Raw genomic sequence first — 20,748 nt, 5'->3', positions numbered from 1 at the left:
AGACTGCTGTTGGATGGGCCAGTTTTGTGTGTTTTTTAAAGCAAACCTGTGTTCACCCCAATAATCGAGAAAGGCCTATGTGTGTAGTGTTAGAAACAGTCTTTGTAAATGACCTTCAGCTTTCTGAGTCCATTTGGCCCCCTGCCTTCATCTCCAATAGATAACAGTGAAGCTTCCCAGGGGTTATAGATTTGATTTAACTTGTGAGTGAGGTCATAGTCTTTGTGAAGCTAAACTTATTAATGTGTAAAAATAGCACCTGAAAAGATGTCTGGTGGGTCAGACCCAATTTGCTGTCCTTGAATTGTATGAGCAGGGCCTTTGCAGATGATGGGTGGGGTGGTGACCTGAGTGGGAGGGTAAGGGGTGGGAGGCTGAAATCCTGTCCAAGCCCCGTTGCCAGGCTGGGGACTGCATCTTCCTTGACGACGGGAGGCTTTGTTTGATTTGTACAAAGGTGCTGAGACCCTTTGCCAGAGACCTCTCAAGAGAAATCTGTGCTACCTTCTGTGTGCTCAGATAATTTTTGTTGTGTGTAATGTGGAAAATAGGAATCATCTTTGTTTCCTTGGGTTCTTGAACCTCTTTGGTTTTCTCCCTTTAGAAAGGCAGGAGTTTGATGTGATATAGTCAAAGAAAGTAGGGAGATGAGAAGGACCCAAAGGCAGGAATCAGAAGAGAACAGGGAGGATTTATTTAAATCATATTTGCCTTCTATATACGTTCTGATCCACTGTTGTCACATGTTTAAATGAACCCACACTTCAAAAAGCTCAGTTTGGGACCCGTCTCCAGTTAGGATTTTACCGTGCCACACCTTTTCCTACTAATAATCTCTTTTCCTTTGATCTCTGGTAACCTTCCATCTCCACTCCACATAGTTGGAACATACATTGCCATGATTGCTAGTTAACTTTAAAAAAACTTTTTGTTTTGAAATAATTATAGGTTCACAGGAAGCTGCAAAGATAGTATAGAGCAGTATTACCCAGTTTTCCCCAATAGTTATGACTTACATAATTACAGTACACCATCCTACCAGGAAATTGACGTTGGCATTATGTGCACGTGGGCCTGTGCCCTTTTTATCACCTGTAGATTTGTATAACCAGCACCATGATCAAGGCCACACAGATCTCCTTGTGCCACCCCTTTCTAGTTACCCCTCCCATTCCTCGCTACCTCTAACTTCTGGCAACCACTAATCTCTTGTCCATCTCTATAATTTTGTCATTTCAAGAATGTTATATAAAGGGAATCACATAGTATGTGACTGCTTGAGATTGGCTTTTTTCAGTTAGCATCATGTCCTTAAGGTCCGTCCAGGTTGTTGTGTGTCATTAATCCATTTCTTTTTATTGCTGAATGATATTCCATGGTATGGCTGTACTACAGTTTTTTTGCCAATTTTTGGCTGTAACGAATAAAGCTGCTATGAACATCACTGTACAGGTTTTTGTGTGGACATCAGTTTTCATTTCTCTGGGATAAATGCCTGAGAGTGAGATTGCTGGGTTGTATAAGTGTTTATTTAGTTTTTTTAAGAAACTGACAAATATTTTTCAGAGTGGCAGTACCATTTTACATTCCTACCAGAAATGCACAAGAGATCCAGTTTCTCTGCATCCTTACCACCACTTGGTATTGTCAGTATTTTTTATTTTAGCTGATTTAGTGGGTATATAGTGATAACTTATCAAGGTCTTGATCTGCTTTTCCCTGATGTCCAAGTGATCTTGAACATTTTCACCTGCTTATTTGCTATCGGTATGTGTTCTCTGGTGAAATATCCCTTCATGTCTTTGCCCATTTTCTAACTGCATTGTTTGCTTTTTAACTGTTGAGTTTTGAGTGTTCTTGGCATATTCTAAATGAGTCCTTTGTCAGATATGTGGTTGGCAAATATTTTCTCCCAGTCCATAGCTTGTCTTTCCAGACTTTTAAAGAGGGTATTTTGCTGAGCAAAAGTTCTTAGTTTTGATAAAGTTCAATTTATTGGTATTTTTCTCTTATGAATCATGAATTAGAGTCACATCTAAGAACTTTTACCAAGCCCTGGGTCCTGATGATATTCTTCTGTGTTACAGTTTTACATTCTCAGTTAGTTTTGTATAAGCTGTGAGGTTTAGGTCAAGGTTCTTTTTTATTTTCTTTGCCTATGGATGTCCAGTTGCTCCCACACCATTTGTTGAAAAGGCTCTTCTTCCTCTATTTAATTGCTTTTGCACCTTTACAAAAATTAGTTGGCTGCATTTGTGTGGGGCTATTTCTGGGTTCTCTGTTATGTTCCATTTGTCTGTGTTTCTCAGTTTGCCAGTACCACACAGTCTTGATACCTTAGCTATATACTAAATCAGAGAGAGTGATTCTTCCAACTTAATTTTTCCTTTTCAGATTTGCTTTAGCTAATCTAGTGCTTTTTCATGTAAACTTTGGAATAGTCATGTCTCTATCCACAAAAGATCTTGCTGAGATTTTATAGAAATTGTGTTAAATGTCAATTTAGGGATATTGTTACTATGTTGAATCTTTCAATCCATGGATGTGGTATATCTCTCATCAACAGTTTATAGTTTTCAGCCTACAAGTGCTATACATATTTTGTTAGAGTTATATCTATTTTTTAGTGACCATTGATAATATTGCATTTTTAATTTCGGTTTCCACATGTTCATTGCTAGTATCTAAAAAAAGAAAATTCCCACTGCTTCACTTGACTAGCCTTTAAAAAAATATTTTTAAATTGACTTTTACGTGTGGATTTTATATACTGCATCCTTGCTGGATTCATTTGTTTTCTTGATAGATTTCTTGGGATTTTCTACATAGATCATCATTTCATCTACAGATAGGTTTACTTTTTTTTTCTATCTGGTCTTTTATTTCTTTTTCTTGCCTTATCACACTATCTAGAACTTTCAGTACCATGTTGAATAGCAGTGATAAAAGTAGGCACCCTTATCTTGTTCCTGGTCTTAGAGGGAAAGCATTCAGTCTTTCATCATTAATTATGAGGTTAGCTGTACATTTGTGTCAGTGTTCTTTTTTAAGTTGAAGAAGTTCTCTCTCTATTCCTAGTTTGCTGAGAGTTTTTATTATGAATGGGTATTAACTTTTTTTTAACCCATATATCTGTCTCTCTAGCCAGATTCTGAGTTTCTAGAGATTAGACAGTACTTCTTCAACAGTTTGTTTTCTCCACAGTGCCTAGCTCAGTGTTTTGCCCTAAGTCAGCATTGAACAGATGTTTGTGGATTGGTAGAACTAGTCATGGTCACCGGTGGCAGACAGACACAGTTCTGAGGAGGGAATTCACAGGAACATTTCTAGCCAGACTGTCCTGGTCAGCTAGGTCTGGAAGAGAGTTTGTAACTGCTCTTTTTGGTCATCGTTACGTTTGACTCAGTGGTTCAAGGCAGAAGCAGAAGTTATAGACACCAAACTGATGCTGCAGCAGAGATGTGAAAAAAGCAGAATTGATTCATCTCCTCTGTGTGTTGAAAAGGAAACTTTTTAGGATAAGCACTAACTAAAAATCATTGAGTTGTGTACTCCAAGTGGGTGAATTGCATGGTATGTCAATTATATCACGATAAAGCTGTTATTTAACACATTGACTGCCACATACCTTGGGGCCGTGGTATTTTATTACAAAAATAGAAAAAAAACTTCAAAAACAAAACGATTCTTTCTAATTTAATGAAAAATTTGTTATATTTTATTGTTTTCTGTGCATGAGTTATATGCAACTTGAAAAATAGTTCTCGAGGCTCCCTAGGTGAAGAGACGTGTGAGTTACATATGCTTCACAAGGCCCCAGGCTCAACACTAGTGTGAGTTAAATACAACTCACATGGCAGTTAATATGTTAAAAAGAAATAAAAGGTAAGTGCCAGGTGGGCAGCTGGCCCCGGTATTCTCTGTCCTGAAGGATAGGGTGCTGCTCTCAGTCGGTTCTGAGTCCCCTAGACAGAAAGTCACGCACTTGACAGCCTTCTCAGGGCCCTCTGCTACTCCGCACACACCTGGTATTGATCATGCGAGAGTATTTGGTGTGTCCCCTCAGAACTCAGAAACTTTCGTGGATCCTGTGTTGCTAATTTTGAAGCATTAATCTAAGAGTGGTGAGCTACACCTATTCCCTGCACAGTGAGGCAGCTTCTGCTGAGACGGAGCATATTTCCCAAGCTGGACGCTTTCCCTAATACTATTTTAGTTTGGGCTGTTTCTCCATCCCCTTGACCCTGTCTGTGAGGTAAGAAAAGGGCAGAAATACTTACTTTATTTTTAACAGTGAGGAAATAAGCAAAAGAATGAAAAATACTTTCTCATCATCACAAACAATGGTGGCGTTAAATCTAGAAATGATCCCCTGGCTTCTTTTTGAGTGGGCGGCCTTCTTGGCTTGTGTTATGTTTTAGTCTTTTCCTGTCTCATGACTGCTGACTGCCTGATTTATATGTTTTCCCACCCGTTTTGAGTTAGAACAAGCAGTTGTATCCTTCTGGCATCAAGGAGCTGCCAGATCTCAGTCATGATGAAAAGTAGTAACACTGGGAGTGCTAATAGTAGTACATAGTCCCCCATCTGCGGTTTTGCTTTCCACAATTTCAGTTACCCACCGAGATCCTAAAATAGGTGAGTACAGTACAATAAGGTATTTAGAGAGAGAGAGAGAGAGACACCATATTTACACAACTTTTATTACAATGTATTGTTATAATTGTTCCATATTGTTTTTGTTAATCTCTTATTAACTTGTAAATTAAACTTTATCATGGATATGAATATGTAGGAAAAAACATAGCGTATGTTGGGTTCAGTACTATCCATAGTTTCAGACTGGCATCTTGGAATATACCCTATGGATAAGAGGGGACTACTGTGGTTGATGTTCTATGTAGTTGTTTTTAAAACCTTGTCTTTTTTGCTGATGTGGTTCATTTTCCAGTGAGGCTTGCTGAATTTGTTGCCACTTCTTTTCCCTCGTCAGTGTTCTCCTTCCCAGTAGCTTTTCAAATGAGTGACAGCAAAAGGCAGACCTGTTTGTGTGGTACAAATGTACATCTGTCTTGATAAGGTTATGTTATTAGGAGTTAAGACATTTCATGCCACACCAAAACAAACCAAGAGACAAATCCTTACAAATTGATAGCTTGTGAGTTTTCTGTTTTGTGATAGTTGGTGCCCATATTGTAGTTCTCTATTATGACTTAGTATTTGAAATACAATTAAATCTTCCTCTATTTCTTTTATTTCCTAGGGCTCAAGGGTTCTTGTCGATGCGCGAGACAAGCTTGGCATTCCTTGGCAGTATTCTGAGAATGAAAAGCATGGGATGTTCTTGATGGCCTTTGAGAACAAGGCGGGGCTGCCTGTGGAGCCTGCCACCTTTCAGCTGTATGTCCCCGCTCTGAGCGCACTCTGGAGGGATTCTGGCATCAGGGAAGCTTTCAGCCGGAGGAGCGAGTTTCAGCTGGTGAGTGGGCCCTCCTTCTGGGCTACGTGATTGTGGGTTTTTACAGGACTGTTTTTGACCGTTAGTAGAATTTCCTTAAAAACTATATAACAGTACAGACAAGCTGTAAATTGCCATAAATCCTAACATTCAGTGACTAAAACACACGATGGAGACAAATTAAGCTCCCTAAATTGTTCAAGAGGGAGCAGAATTCACTCAGGCTAGATAAATGTTTTTGTTCAAGGATTAAGAAGTATTTTTTATTTATTAAAGATGGGTGCAAGTCAAGGAACTGAAGTTTTTTAGAAGATCTTGTGCATAGTAGGAAATAATTGCCCCCCTAAAACAACTTTCTAGTCCGAGATGTGTGGATACAGGCAAATCATGAATGTTTTCAGATCAGTGCCTTGGAAACTAATCTGACCCCCGCGAGGAGTTCCCTTCAGATTTGTCCTTTCACTTTAAGGTCTGAAAGTTTCAAAAAGGCTAGTCATTTTAGTCATTTAGACTCATTTAGTACATGGGTCTATAACCAGAAAATTGTGTGTATTTTACCCGTTGGCATTCTGGTTTTTTCCTGATAACCTTTCAGCTTTAACTGTATGTAAAGAAAAATATCCGATTTCTCCCATAACCAGAATAGATGTGCACAGCTAATACTAATGCACACCCAGGATATCCAGAAATATACTGACTTTCATATCCCTGTGCCCACTGAGTACCCAGAATCCTAAATTTTAAGTCATTAGTCCTTTATCTTTCTTTATGCTTTTGTTATAGTATGTATTTATTTTTAAACAATATACTTGAGTTTTACCAATTTTCAGACTTCATATGTATGGTTTCTTAGTGTATATACTCGTCTGTGACTTACCTTTTCACTCAACGTGCTGAAATTTGTTCACATGATACATGTAGCAATGGTTCTTTCATTTTTACTGCTGATACTCCATTGCACAAAGATACTAGGATTCACACTTCTGTCATCAGTGCACTTTTTGATTGTTTTCATATTTTGCTATTACAAACATACTGCTGTGGTCTTCTTGGTTGTCTCCAGATGCGCGTTCAAGGGTTTCTCTAGGATGTATACCTTGGAATAGAATTTCCGGGTCATAGGGCATATATATCTTCAAATAGACGAGGCAATGCCAAATTATTTTCCAAAATGGTTGTACCAATTGTGTGTCTACCAGCAGTGGAAAAGCATTCCTGTTGTCCCGCATCCATGTCAATATTTAGTGTTATTGGACTTAAAAATTTTTAATTATATCTCATGGTTTAATTGAAATTTCCCTGAGTATATTTATTGACTATAAGTGTTTTCTCTTCCTGCAAATGCCTATTCATGTCTTTTGTGCATTTTTTCCTACTGAGTTATTTTTATTTTTCTCATTTCATCTGAGAGGTGCTGCATATAGTTTACTAACAATCCTTTCAGTTCAGTTTCCACATACTCTTTACTGAATTTCCCCAGTGTTTACATCTTAACACAACTGTAATACAATATCAAAACCAGAAAACTGACATTGGTACAAAACTATTAAACTATAGACCCTGTTGAAATTTAACATTTTCTGTCTCCTGTCCTTGTGTGCTAGGATCCCCTGTGTTTATCGTCACGTCCCCTTAGCCTCCTGCTATCTGTGACGGCTCCTTGTCTTTCCTTGTCTTTTGTGGCCTTGACACATAAAGAGCACTGGCCGGTTATTTTGTAGAATTTCCCTATTTGAGTTTGTCTGGTGTTTTCTCATCATTAGAATGAGGTGATTCATTTTGGGGCAAGAAAACCACAGAAGTGACTTTGCGCCCTGCTCAGAGCATTGTATCAGGATGTGCATAATATTGATATGCCCAGTTACTGGTGATGTGAGCCTCGGTTGCTTGGTTAAGGCAGTGTTTGCCAGCTTTCTTCACTGGAAAGTTACTATTTTTTCTCTATGTTGTTAATATCTATCTTGAGGAGATACTTTGAGACTACGCAAATGCCCTGTTTGCCTACTAATTTTAATGTCCATTGAGGGATCTTAAGGATGACCTTTTTACTAACCCTTTTTTCATCTGCACATTCTTTCACCAGTTGACTTTAAAAGTTAAAGAGTCAAAAGAAGTAGACGATGTGGTTGCCATAGAAAGGACATTTTAATCTCCTAAAGGGCAGGAATGTAAGAAACAACTGGGTAATACAAGTTAATACCTGAGTGTGGAATTAAGGGTTAAGTCTTTGTCCCCCATAAACTCACATGATCTGGAAGATGATATTCTAGTCTATTCAGAACTTGAATAGAAATTGCAGCTATCAATTGAGGATTTACAAAAGAAGGAAATATAAACACCAGAGCTGATTATTTACAACGAATGTTTAGTAAGTATTGTATCTAGGATATCAGTGTGGTGGAATGGCTTTGCCAGACTTTTGTCCTTTGCCTTATTCCATTGGATACCGTGTTTCAGAGCTAGAAGGGCCCTCTGAGCTTGGTAAGTCAAGCCCTTGTCTTGGCACAGACATGGAAATGAGCCCAGAGAGGCTATGGCTTGCCCAAGGGTACATCTTCTTAGTAATCACTGTGAAAAATTTGGGCCCAAAAGTCCAGTCTGCTTATTTCTCCCTATAGTCATCCATTCACTCAACACTTAACGTAGTACCTACGTGTGTGCCTGTCTCCAGAGAGCTTTTAATCTAGACATGGACTTAGCATGTGATTAGGGAAAGGTGGCTGCAAGGTGAGTTAGTAGGCATCCCTTTGTTTTGATCTTGGTGCTTCCAACAACAAGACTTTTTGAAGATATGACTACCTGGAAAACTTATTGTTCAAGTCAATTATGTATTTTTAAAGACTATAATAACCAAATGCAAGTATGGCAGTGTTAAATTCTTATTTATTGGGTAGTGGGTAAGATGGGTGTTTGTTATGCCTATATGTTGTACATTTCTGTATTTTTTCTTTTTCAAAAAAATATTTACAGAGCATTTTATTAAAATAGCTAGATAGTAGGTCCTTAATAGTCATCATTGTCAAGATGTACATTTACAACAAAATTCAAAGAACGTAATTGTCTTAATTCACTGTCATTAGGGCCCCTGTCCTGCCCCTTCAGGAGGCACTTGTTTCTCTTCTTGACTCCTTTTCTTAGTGGCAGAAACCTTCCCAGAGTGATGTTTTGGTGACTTGTTTTTTGCTTTTCTTTCCCCTTCCTGGCTGACCTCTTACAGCCTTTGACAGTCTCGTGCAGAGACCCAGCTGCTACATTCATCGCTGTCTGCCAGGTGTTAGGCTTCTCCCTGTTCCCTCTGTCCTCTCGGTTTCTCGGTTTTTCTTGCCATTCCAGTCAGATAGAAGCAAAAAGAGGAAGAAAAAGGGCTGTGTCTGGCGATTACCTTGTGACGGCCCTTTCTCCTCTGAGGGGAGTAGTGTGGGGGCCCGGGGGAGGGACGGGAAGGGGGTCTTCCCTTTCCAAAGAGGAGACAGCCTGGCCTTCTTCCTACTGATCCCTTGTTGTGTGTGTTCCCTGCTGTCCACTGCCATTTACTCACGTTGGGTACCCTCTGGACATCACTTCTGTGGCTCAACAGAAGAGAAAAGAAGAAGACCTTGCCCTGTTAGACCTTAAGTTTTAAAGCACAGTTAAGAAAGACACAGTAAGACACTCATCAGAGAGGTTTTTGTCAAAAGTATAACTAACAAAAACAGTATCTTCTTGTGTGCCTTTTTTTTCCTTGAGACAGGGTCTTACTCTGTCACCTAGGCTGGAGTGGAGTGCAATGAAGCAATCGTAGCTCATTGTAACCACAAACTCCTTGGCTCAAGTGATTCTCCCACCTCAACCTCCCAAGTAGCTGGAACTACAGGCATGCACCACCACACCCAGCTAGTGTTTTAATTTTTTTTATAAAGATGGAGTCTCATTTGTTGCCCAGGCTGTGACCCTCTTTTTTAATAAAAAAAGATGTTAGAATTTTTTAAACATAACTTGAAAATTATCATTAACTGATGTGCTTATAATATGCATACAGACGATATTGCTATGAATTATCTGTTTTCGATGACACCTTTTAATTTGGGGATCTAGTTAATTAGAATGGTACAACATGAGTATATCGGTGTCTTTGGTGTATAATTCCTACACTGAGAGTGACCTGAATTTGTACATCACAGTCCTCCTGCCATGCCATGTGTGGGGTTTTTCCAGTGAGTCCTTTCTGTGTGCCCGGTACTGTGCTAAGGACATCTATCTCATTTGCTCAAAGAGCTGGTCGGACAGACAGACACAGAAGCAAGTAATTGCAATAAAATGTGATAAGAAATATAGTTGAGGAACACACAGGCTGTATTAGGCTTAAAGGTAAAAAAGTAGGCAGTTCTACCTGGCAGGAAGAGGTCAGGGAGATGTTTTTGGAGATTTTTCTAAAGGTAGGTAGGGATGAGCCAGGGAGGGTTGGGATGAGGTGGCAGAGGAGTGGCAGAGATGGGGCCCAGGAAGCACCCAGCAGCTGCAGAAGTTCCCTTGACCCAAAAGTGGCAGGGGCTGTCCCTGCAGTCAGGCAGGAGCATGTCCCAATTGGCATGCTTATGGATACAAGTTCAGAAATCCCAGCCCAAACTGGCGTAAACCGTAGAGAGACTTTGTTGGCTCAAAACTGACAGGGTGTGGGGGATGGAGGGTGAGACAGGAGCACCCTGTGTGTTTCAGCTGTGTCTCTGCTCTTTCCACGGCTCTGCTGTGCTTCTCCATGCTGGCTTGTCTTGGGCCTGGCCTGCTCTGTGCGTGCAAAATGGCAGCACAGCAGGAGGCCTCACGCACACATCCAGCAGTGGCCCAGGCACGTGGCCGGGACATACTGTGCGTGGGATGGAACCCTCCATCCCTGCACTCAGCACTGAGGAAGAGGGAGTAGCCTGCCCGGACTGGTGGTGGGTGGTCCTACCCAGCCCACTGCTCAGTGGGGAGGAGGTGGCTTTCAGGAGGTAACATGCTCACAAAAGCCACATGTGCTGCACCGAGTAGTTTGGACTTACCTGTAGGCAGTGAGACACCACTGAGGTGTTTAAAGCAGAGAATAACAGATCCGAGTTGCAGTTTTTCCATAAATTGCTGTGAGCCTTACATAAGACGAGTCCACCTGGAGGGCTCGCTTAGACTCCTGTCAAGAGGCAGTGAGATCTAAGCCAGGGCAGAGGTGGTTTGGATGTCTTAGGGTTGTTTCCTTGCTAATCTTTGGCACAGCGCTTTGCTTCCCATCTAGTTCATTGTAATCTTCATCATCTTCCCTCCAGACATGCTGTGTGAGCAGGCTGGGAAGATCTCTAGGACTAGGTACAGAATTGCCTGAATAAATGAACCAGTTTTTGTTTTCATCACATACTCTTGAAATTGTGGCCCGTCGACAAAATGTGACAACTGAATTGTCACTATAGGTTTGGTGTGTCATTCTTGCTCAAAGCATTGGATAACTGTGCTGGGAGTTTGATGCATTCCTTAGAGTCCTTATATGACTTCCTGTTTTCCAGTTATGAGCCGAACATGTGCTTGCTACACAGATGGGTCTGCTGCTCGCAGAGGCTGGTCACTTTTTCTGTCCTCTGATACTTCATGTCTCACACTTCATGGATGTTAAGAAAATTCACTGTATTATGAATCATTTTTTACATCCTTTCACTTATTTCAAAGTGGCAGAGCATTGTCCTTTCCTGAAAATGTCTTCATTCATTCTTTGGCCTAGGAAGATGGAGTTAGGGACTCAGCATGGAAGAGTCGGTTTATGCTGATTGCACAGCGCTTCTTGGTTTCTTCTGGAAATCAGGTGATGGTGCATATTGCAGAGATTGTTTTTTCTGTCATATTTAAAGGAATCAAATCTTTGTAACGTTACTAGAGATTGCTAGAAAAGATTGGATGTATAGGATGGATTTTAGATGTGGAGAGAAAAAAAGAGGAAAAATATCCATGGTGGTTGTGTGTGTAGATACTGCTGCTGTAAAACCAAATGAGTGTCAAGTTTTAAGAGGAGATTATCCTGCGCCTTAGCGAGTAACATGCTAAGTATAAAAAGAATCACTGAAATCACCATCCTCGTGTCTACCCTGAAATCTACATGTGTTGCACTTAATTCTGGGAGCCATCTGACCCTCAGGTTAATTGCATAGCACACGCAGCCATGAGCTGGTTGTCAGCATGGCCTTCTCTCCCGCCCCTCCTGCCCCTCACCCAGATGTATGGGCTCTTTAAGGGCCAAGGGCTGTGGAAACATGGTTTACAAGTTCTCAGGCTCAGAATGCTTTTTTGGTAAAGCTCTAGGATAAAGTAGTGCCCAAAATGCTCCTTTGCATTCCTGGAACAACTGTCAGTTTATGCTGTGTGATAGTTGTGTCTTTTTAGGAAAGAACAAACCGATCACTTGACACCACAGGTTAACCTTTCTTTGGAAACTTGCCTATGCTTTTGCTGATATTATTTTAATTGACTTTCAAAATGTTTTCCCCAGGCTTTCTTAGTAAGCTTTTGAGACACTAGAGGGCTGGACTGCATGGAAGAGGAGGTGATTTGTAGCTACAGTAGCTTTTTGTAATTTTCTCTGAGACCATGAGAAGCAAAATGACTTATATGACCGATGAACAGCACTGCACATTTTCTGTAAATACTATGTCCTTCTAGGAAAGAAATCTATGTAGTTATTGGTGGTTACTGTCAGATACTCAGGGGACAGTTTCATTGTAGCTGGTTGATTCCAAATAAGACGTGAAGTAGCAGCAGTGCCTAAATGACAGGTTATGTTCCTGGGTTGTTTGGGGACAGCACATAAGTGTTTTCCATGTGTCCCTGCAGACTCTGTTATTGGTCATCTCTTTGCCCATCTGAGTTGTAACTAGGCCCACCCAGGATTAGATAATGACCCTTTTGCAAGTATGCTTTTTTGCCTTTTCCTTATTCTTTCCTCTTCTCTTTTATTAAGATACCCAATAGACTTGATTTTTTAAAAGCTGTAATCCAAGGTTTTAGTCAAGAGGGAAAAAGGAAAATCCCCAGGAAATGCTGATGAGGACAGTGCTTTTAGCCTCTCATGTTTCTTGTGGTAAAGTTCGGACATTTCAAAGTCTCTTTCTACTTTGGAACTATTTTATAGCTGGTGGCAGATGTTCCTGGGTATCTCTACTGCATGTGATGGAAAACCCAAAATAGCAGTGGAACTTAAAGTGGTACATTTTTTTCCCCGCTAATATGAAAGAAGTTCAGAGACAGCCAGTCCAGGGATGCTGTGGTAGGTCTATGTCCAGATTTGTCCCGGGTCCTGCTGCAGGGCTCCTGCTCCCAGGCTGGGCCACCAGACTGCAGTGCAGCCAGGCAGAAGGAGGGTGTGGAAGAAGAGTGTACCCTCTTCCATTTAGGATGACTTCCTAGTAGTTAGGAAATCTCATTGGCTGGAATTTAGTCACATGACCACACCAATGTGGAAGGCTCACAGTGCAGGCTCTTGGTTGGCAAATTGTTCAAAGGAGGAGGGGCAGGATGGGATGGGAAGAAGCCTTGAGCAGCCTGGGAGAGCCTGGACAGGTACGTAGGGTGGCCATGGGAGGTTTCTTCTGCAGATTCTAACTCCAGTGTTCCCTACATTTGTTTTCTCTCTTTCATGATTAACAGACTTGAGAATATGGCTGCAAATCCAGATTTCATTGTTCGCTTTCTCTGTGGTTTAGAGTAGCCATGGGACTAAGTTCTGGATCTTATTCTTGTAATGCCATTTGCCCCCAGCCTCTCTCCCCAGTCCCTATGGCTGATCAGCGTCATGAATCTGGTCAGCGTGACCCCACAGTTGGAAGTGGCACACACAGTGCCGCAGAGGCACCCAGCCCGTCTTGTTTAAGCCTCCGTGTCTTGGCTTGTAGCCATGGCTACAGTAGCTTCCTGGAGTGGCATTTCCTGGAAAGCGGGGAAGGAGGTGGGTGTCTGGGGTAAGGGAGAAGAGTGTTCTAGCCAGAAGAATAACAAGTACAAAGGCCCTGAGGGGGGCTGGGCTGCAGGAGGTTGATGTGACAAGGAGCCGAGGGAGCAGATGGGGTGAGCATTGGTTGTGAGGGGGCCCGTGAAGGCTGCTAGCAGGACGTGGATTTGGGCAGAGGAGGCATGATATGGTCTGGTTTACATTTTGATGGGATTGCTGTGGCAGCTGTATAGACAATAAAAACAAGACCTGTTTGGAGGTTCTTGCGGTAATCCAGGTGACAGATGATAGAGATGACAAGATGCCATCAGGGTCTGGACACCTTAGGACTGGAGAGGAATTTGGGGGCCAGTCTAACTGCTCATCTGGCTTACGGGCCTTGAGAAATTCTCTAACCAAATCCTACTTGATATTGAGACCACCTGATGCCTGACATGACAGCGCTAATGAGCAGCCTGGCCAAGAGTAGAGTGCAGAGAACTAGAATAGCCTAAGTAGTTTAATGCTTATCTGGATCCTGATCCCAGCTCTGGAGGGGGTGGGACACTTAGTTTTCCTCCGGGATGGTTCTTGCCTGAGGACACAGAAGCAGGAAGCTGAGGTATTTGCTATTCTTGGATCCTGTACTGGTGAGAAACTTTCCTGTTCCTGCTTATGGTGGTGGCCTTTCCCCTTCATTTCATTAATCATGAATAGTATTGTACACGTATAAACCTCTAAAAATCTACCCCTTTGGGGAAAATGAAGGGTTATGTATTTTAACATAGTTCCTTAAGCTGGTGACAGGGAGGCCCAGGGTAGAAATGTGATATATAATAGAATTAATAATGAAATATTTTTACATGATAGCAAGGCCCTAGGGAAACCCTAAAGGAAAACAATGGGTTTGATTACATAAACATTATTAACTCTTGTGTAGCAAAAGTCAGTGTAAAGAACATTAAGAGGCAAATGACAAATTAGGGAAAAAATTACAACATATTAAAAAAAGGTGTTTTTTATATGTTAAAAGGTACATAAAACAACTACAGGCTGCATGAAAGAGCTCTTATGAATCAGTGAATGAGGGATTTATCCCCAATGGAAAACAGTGAAGGAAGAAATATCACCAACCTTACTACTGATCATGGAAGTACAAATTAAAGCAATAATGAGATAACTTTTTGTCGGTTCGATTGGTAGTGATTTTAAAGTGTAATACTCGAGGCTAATTGGATCACAGAAAATAGGTACTGTCATCCATAGTGGTAGGAATAGAAAGTGACAAGGTTTCCCAGTTGTCAAAACACCAGTAACTCATCCAAGGAAGTTATCCTAAAGCAATAAATGTAAGATTTCTGGCTTCTAGTTATAGTGGGCTAGTTATCCAAAGACCTGCTGAAAATAATTTAAAATGCTAGATAAAATGTTAAAAATAACTTTACAAAAGCCTCTAAGTGGTGACAAGATTATAAAGGATTGCCAGGCCAAACCCTGAGAGAGAGAGTGAGAACCTTGAGGGAGAAGCAGAGCACTCGCGGCTGGTTTCCCTGAGTTCCAAACTCTGAACCTGAGCTGTGGCTTCTGACAGATCTGGGGGGTCTCGAAAGGGCAGGTGGAAATTTAATTCTTGTCAGAGTTGGGGGATCTGATAGGAGATTCCCCTGTAATGAGCTGGGACCTCAGAGGGTAAGGGTAAACGGAAAGGTGCCCACAAAGGGGTGGTAAAGCGGCAAAGAAAGGGGAAAAGAGAAGACAGAACCACCTATGGGCTGGCTCCACAGGGATTGACATCCCAACTCACAGCACCAGAGCAGTCTGGCAACCCCGACACTGTAGATTTAGTTTAAAGTGACAGCAAATAGATAATGTACCCAAGTGCCTGTTAGAAGCAAACAGAAATCCTCTCTGAAAAAGACACTTTCATCCTATACCTTGGAGATTCCCCACAGATGGTGTGTTTTTTTTTAAAGGCAAGGGCATCACAGAGATGACCAAACTCACAAGGAAACAAGGTACAATGCCTAGAATCAGAAGATATAGCAGACAGCTGAATCAGATCCATCCACAGTCTTCAGATATTGGACTTATCAGGCACAGATTTTAAAACAACTGCACTTAATGTGTTTAAAGAAATAAAATTTGGAAAATATCTTCAGGGGAAAAACTGGACACTATTAAAAATGACATAGCATATTTTATTTTATTATTTTTTTAAGAGATGGGGTCTCTCTGTCACCGGGGCTGGAGTGCAGTGGTATGATCATAGCTCACTGCAGTCTTGAACTCCTGGGCTCAAGCAATGCTCAGCCTCCTGAGTAGCTGGGACTATAGGCATGAGCCACTGTGTGTGGCTGACATAGCATATTTTAAAGAAATAAACTAGAACTTCTAGAATTTAGCAATATAAAACTAAAAATTCAGTGAGTATGTTAGGCAACAGAGTATTAGTAAACTAGAAGAAATAATGGAAGAAAGTATCAAGAATATAGAACAGGGCCAGGCTCGGTGGCCCATGCCTATTATCCTAGCACTTTGGGAGACTGAGGCAAGAGGATCACTTACGGCCAAGAGTTCAAGACCAGCCTGAGCAACATAGCAAGACCTCGTCTCTATAAAAAATAGAAAAATTAGCCAGGCAGGGTAGCACATGCCTGTAGTCCCAGCTACTCAGTGGCAGCTAGGAAAAGCAAAGTATGTCCTAAAGAAAACTTTTCTGAGAATTTTGCACTTAAGCCAAAATAAAATGGCTGATTTATTAACTTGTTATGACCTTTTTCTTTCTTCCTTTTAAAAAAAATTGTGATGAAACATGCTTTTTTTCTTTTTTAAGGCTCTTGTCACTAAACCTTTCTAGCAGACCAGTATCAACAATTGAACAAGTGTATCCCAACAAGGCTTTGGAAGAGTTCAGGTTAAGGTGGCGTAGCTAAGTTTGCGTGTGAGCATTTCCTCTAAGGGATTCTTTGTGAATGTGGATCCAGTTGTAATTTACCATTTGATAAACAGGACTTTGCAACAGGGAGTCTGCCCACAGCCCTCGGCAGTCTCTGTCTCTCTTGCTTCCAGAAAGAACAGTTGCCATCAAGCTTAGCTGTACAGACCCTTTTCACAGTTCAGATCTGGGACTTGTACCCCTGAACAATCTGATCCAGCTAGTCCCGGGGAGGTGGTTGGGGTGGGGGTGGGGTGCTCAGCTGTGTGTCTGGGAAGCTCCTTAGGGGGTTGTGGTGCACAGTCAGTATGGAGAGGCATTGACGAATCTCTGATATCTCTTCCACTCCCGATGTCATTTGGAGCCTGGTTCCTTCTACTTTACTTTTCAAAGGCAGAGTTTGATGGTAGACATACATTCCTAAGAAAACCCACCACTTTAGAACAAGCTGTTTAGCTATGACACAGCCAGTTGTGTCCAAGGTCCTCCTAATGCTCATAGGCAGTTCTGTTTTCCTGCTGTGTTTGTGAATAGAGCTGGCAGAGAGCTGCGGCCCCCGCTGCTGTTGAGATACTCACTGGGCACCATGGTGCTCCTGAGCTCTGGTGGCTAAGACAGAAGGGATTAGGAATCAGGTCTTTATTTTCAGATTATTTTTCTCCTCTCTGTTATTTTTTACCACTCTTTATCTTCCAGGACATGTGTAAAATGAAGAAATCTTTGGTATGTACAGCACAGTGAATTTTTACTTGTGTAGATATACTAATATAACCAGCCACCACCCGTATCAAGATAAAGGACATTTTCAACATCCCAGAAAGTCCCTCCTGCTTCTTCCCAACTGATACCATTCCTCCAGTGATAAAGCTATTTTGACTTTCATCACTATAGATTAGTGTTTTGCCTGTTTCTGAGGTTCCTTTAAATGGAATAGTTTAGTATGTGCTCTTATGTCTGGCTTCTTTGCTCAACATGACGCCTGCGAAATTCATCTGTGTTGCTACGTATTTTGGTAGTTTGTTCTTTTTTCAGTATAGCCTTCCATTAAATGAGTACACCATAATTTATTCCTTCTGTTGATGGACATTTTGTTTGTTTCTAGCTTTTGGCTATTGTGAATAAAGCTTCCTTGAACATCCTTGTACATATGTTTTAACGGGTATATGCACTCATTTCTCTTGGGAATATGTCTAGGAGTGAGATTGCTGGGTTTGTAGGGAAATGCTGCCAATTGTTTCTCCAAACTAGCCGTACTAGTTTATACGCTCTACAGCAATGTGTGACAGTTACTCCATGCTCTAGCTAATATTTGGCATTGTCCTAGTTTTAAGCATTCTGGTGGGTATCCCATTGATATTTTACTTTGCATTTCTAAGTACTTTGCAGACTAAATAAGTTCAAAACCTTTCATACATCTATTGACCAATGGAGTATCCTATAACAGGTTTGTGCAAATCATTTGCCCTTTTTTCTGTTGACTTGTGTGTCATTTTCTTGGGAATTCTTGGTATGAGTCTTGTCACATTGTGAGAATATTTTCACCTATACTGGATTGCCTTTTTCTTTTTAATAGCACTATTGAGATATAATTTATATACCATAAAATTCACTTGTTTTAAGTATACAGTTCAATGGTTTTTGGTAACTTTACAAAGTTGTGTAACCATCACCAATACAGAGTTGTCAGCTGTGGCCTCAGATATTGCTAACTAATGAGAGAGAAGTAGAAGCCCAGATAGAGCCAGCAGAGGCATTTCCCTAGCTTTCTCCTTGCTGTTCAGTCTGTACTCAAAAGGTTTCTCTTGGTCTCCGGCCAAGATGGATTACAAGGGACTGGATTTACCCACTTTGCCTGAAACAGCCAAAAAACTGGACAAAATATATGAAACAACAGCCTCAGGCAGTGAAAGACAGTGATTCCTGAGAGATGGGAACAAACAAGTGGCCCACACAGTTGCCCCACTTGCTGCCTTGAGAGAGTTTCCAAGGGGTTGCACAAAGAAGAGGACCCCAGATGGACCCCAGCAGACTCCTGAATTGAGAGATGGAACTGAGGTGCAGGGAGACCTCAGCAGCCAGAATTTGCAGGACAGATGTCAGAGAAGAGACTGCTGCCCATAGAGAACTCCAGAGATTTGCAGAGACCTTCCTCCAATAGTACAGTACTTATTGTAGCATTCAATGAGAAAGATACCCAAGGCCAAGACTAGTGGGAACAGTACCCAGTGCCATACAGGGTTGGGAATAATGCCTAATACACAGAAAAAATATTTGAAACATTTTGGCCAAAATTTGTCCAAATGTGCTGAAAACTATAAGACAGCAGGTCCAAGAAACTCAACAAACCCCAAGCACAAGGATCATTGAAGAAAATTACATTATGGCACATAATAATTAAATTGTTTGAAACCACCAGTAAAAAAATCTTAAAAGCAGCCAGGAAAAGAAGAAAAAAAAAAAAAAAGAGCAAAGACATTATCAGCAGATTTCTTACAAGTGAGAAGACAGTGGCCAGTGGAGCAACATCTTTCAGGACTGAAAGGGAAAAAACCCTTTCAACCTAGAAATCTAAAAAATATTTTTCAAAAATGAAGGTGAAATAAAGACATAGAAAAAGTGAATGAGTTTATCACCAGCCTTATAAGAAATGCTAAAGGAAGTCCTTCAAGCAGAAGGACTATGATGCCAGATCAAAACATGGACCTATACAAAGGGATACAGAGCATCAGAAATGGTAACTATCAAATACATGGTAAGTATACAATTTTTTCTTATTTAAATATCTTAAAAGACTAAACAAAATAATGTAAAAGTAAAATGTGTAATGACAGGGGCACAAAAGCTGGGAGGGGAAAAATGGAAATACACTATTATAAAGGTCCTATATTAACACGAAATGGTATAATATTACTTAAAGGAATGCTGTGGTGATAAGTTAAAGAGGTATACTATAAACACTAAAGCAACAACTAGAATAAGAAAACAAAAATATATAGCCAGTAAGCCAACAAAGGAAATAAAGTGGAATCATAAAAAAATCCTCAATCTAAAAAGAAGGCAGGAAAAGACAAAGAATAGATGAGACAAATAAAAAACAAACACTGAGAGGATAGACTTTAATCATATCAAAACACGTTAAATGGTCTTTACACCCCAATTAAAAAGCAGAGATTCTCAAACTGGATACAAAAGCAAGACCCGACTATGTACTACTTGTGAAAAATGCACTTCAGATATAAAGACACAAATGGACTCAGTGTAACGGGTGGGAAAAGATCATCAGGCTAACACTAACCAAAAGAAACTGGAATGACTATGTTAATGTCAGACAAAGTAGATTATTACCGGAGATAATGAGGGTCATTTCATAATGATAAAGGGGTCAGCTATCAAGAAGACATTAACAGTTCTGCACATTTATGTGGCTAATAACAAAGCTTCAAAATACATGAAGCAAAAACTGATAGAACCAGACAGGGAAAATGCAACAGCCTGATATCTGATATCTCAAAGTGTCAGAACATAAGGAAATGCTTCAAAACCAAAAGGATGGGAACATGTCAGAAGGACACAGGAGGCAACCTGAAAAGAGTTCCCAGTAGCCAAAGCTGGAAATACTTAAGCACCAAAATAAATAATGTAGCATTGGATTATAACCCAAGTATAAAATAAATATACATGAGTCCATACTGATATAAGTAAATGATTGAATAAATAAATAAGTTGGGGTGGAGAATGGGGATACATCTTACTTATAAAAGAATTGCAAATAATATATGTAGATAATCCCCCCTCCAGGAGGTATAGATTAATTCCCTCCAACCCCCTTGGGTACAGGCTGAATTACTTCCAAGAATGGAAAGGGGGAAGTAGTAACTTTATAGTAGCAAAACCTGGCAAAGGCTGCCTTAACCACGTGATAGTAGCTTTATGATATTCCACACCCCTGAGGATATGGTGCGAGTAGCACTTCATCTCTGTGTTGTTCTTCCCAGAAAACACATAAACCCCAGTCTAATTGTGAGAAAAAAGTTAGACAAACCCAAATTGAGGGGCATTCTGCAAAGTATCTGACCAGTACTTTTCAAAACTGTCAAGGTCATGAAAAAGAAGGGAAGATAGACACTGTCACAGAACAGAGCACAGAGACATGAGCACTAAGTGCAGAGTGGGGTCCTGGATCATGGTGGTGGCTGCACAGCAGTGCGAATGTACTTAATGCCACTGAAATGTACACTCAAAATGGCTATAATGGTAAATTTCTCTTACGTATATTTTACCACAATAAAAAATAGAACTAAAAAATGCAAACAAAAAATGGAATTATAAGGAAAAATGGGCAAATCTGTATTATATTTGGAGATTTCAAATAAGTGATAGAACAAATAAGCCAAAAATCAGTAAGCCTATAGATTTGAACATTATCAACCAACT

The 20,748-nt window shown here is 40.6% G+C and overlaps 1 protein-coding gene across 1 annotated transcript in view; it reads left to right on the top strand.

Annotated features, from left to right (window-relative positions):
- GNA12 (G protein subunit alpha 12) overlaps positions 1–20,748 on the top strand; it is a 94,309-nt gene that overhangs the window by 39,131 nt on the left and 34,430 nt on the right. The window contains exon 2 of the mRNA XM_045541229.1: positions 5,264–5,479. Coding sequence (XP_045397185.1) covers positions 5,264–5,479 — 216 coding nt within the window. The remainder of the gene's footprint in view (positions 1–5,263; positions 5,480–20,748) is intronic.

This window comes from Lemur catta, chromosome 2, assembly GCF_020740605.2.
Source record: "Lemur catta isolate mLemCat1 chromosome 2, mLemCat1.pri, whole genome shotgun sequence".
NCBI lineage: Eukaryota > Metazoa > Chordata > Mammalia > Primates > Lemuridae > Lemur > Lemur catta.
The sequence above is the reverse complement of the archived record's forward strand: the minus strand, read 5'-3'. Positions and strand labels throughout refer to the sequence as shown.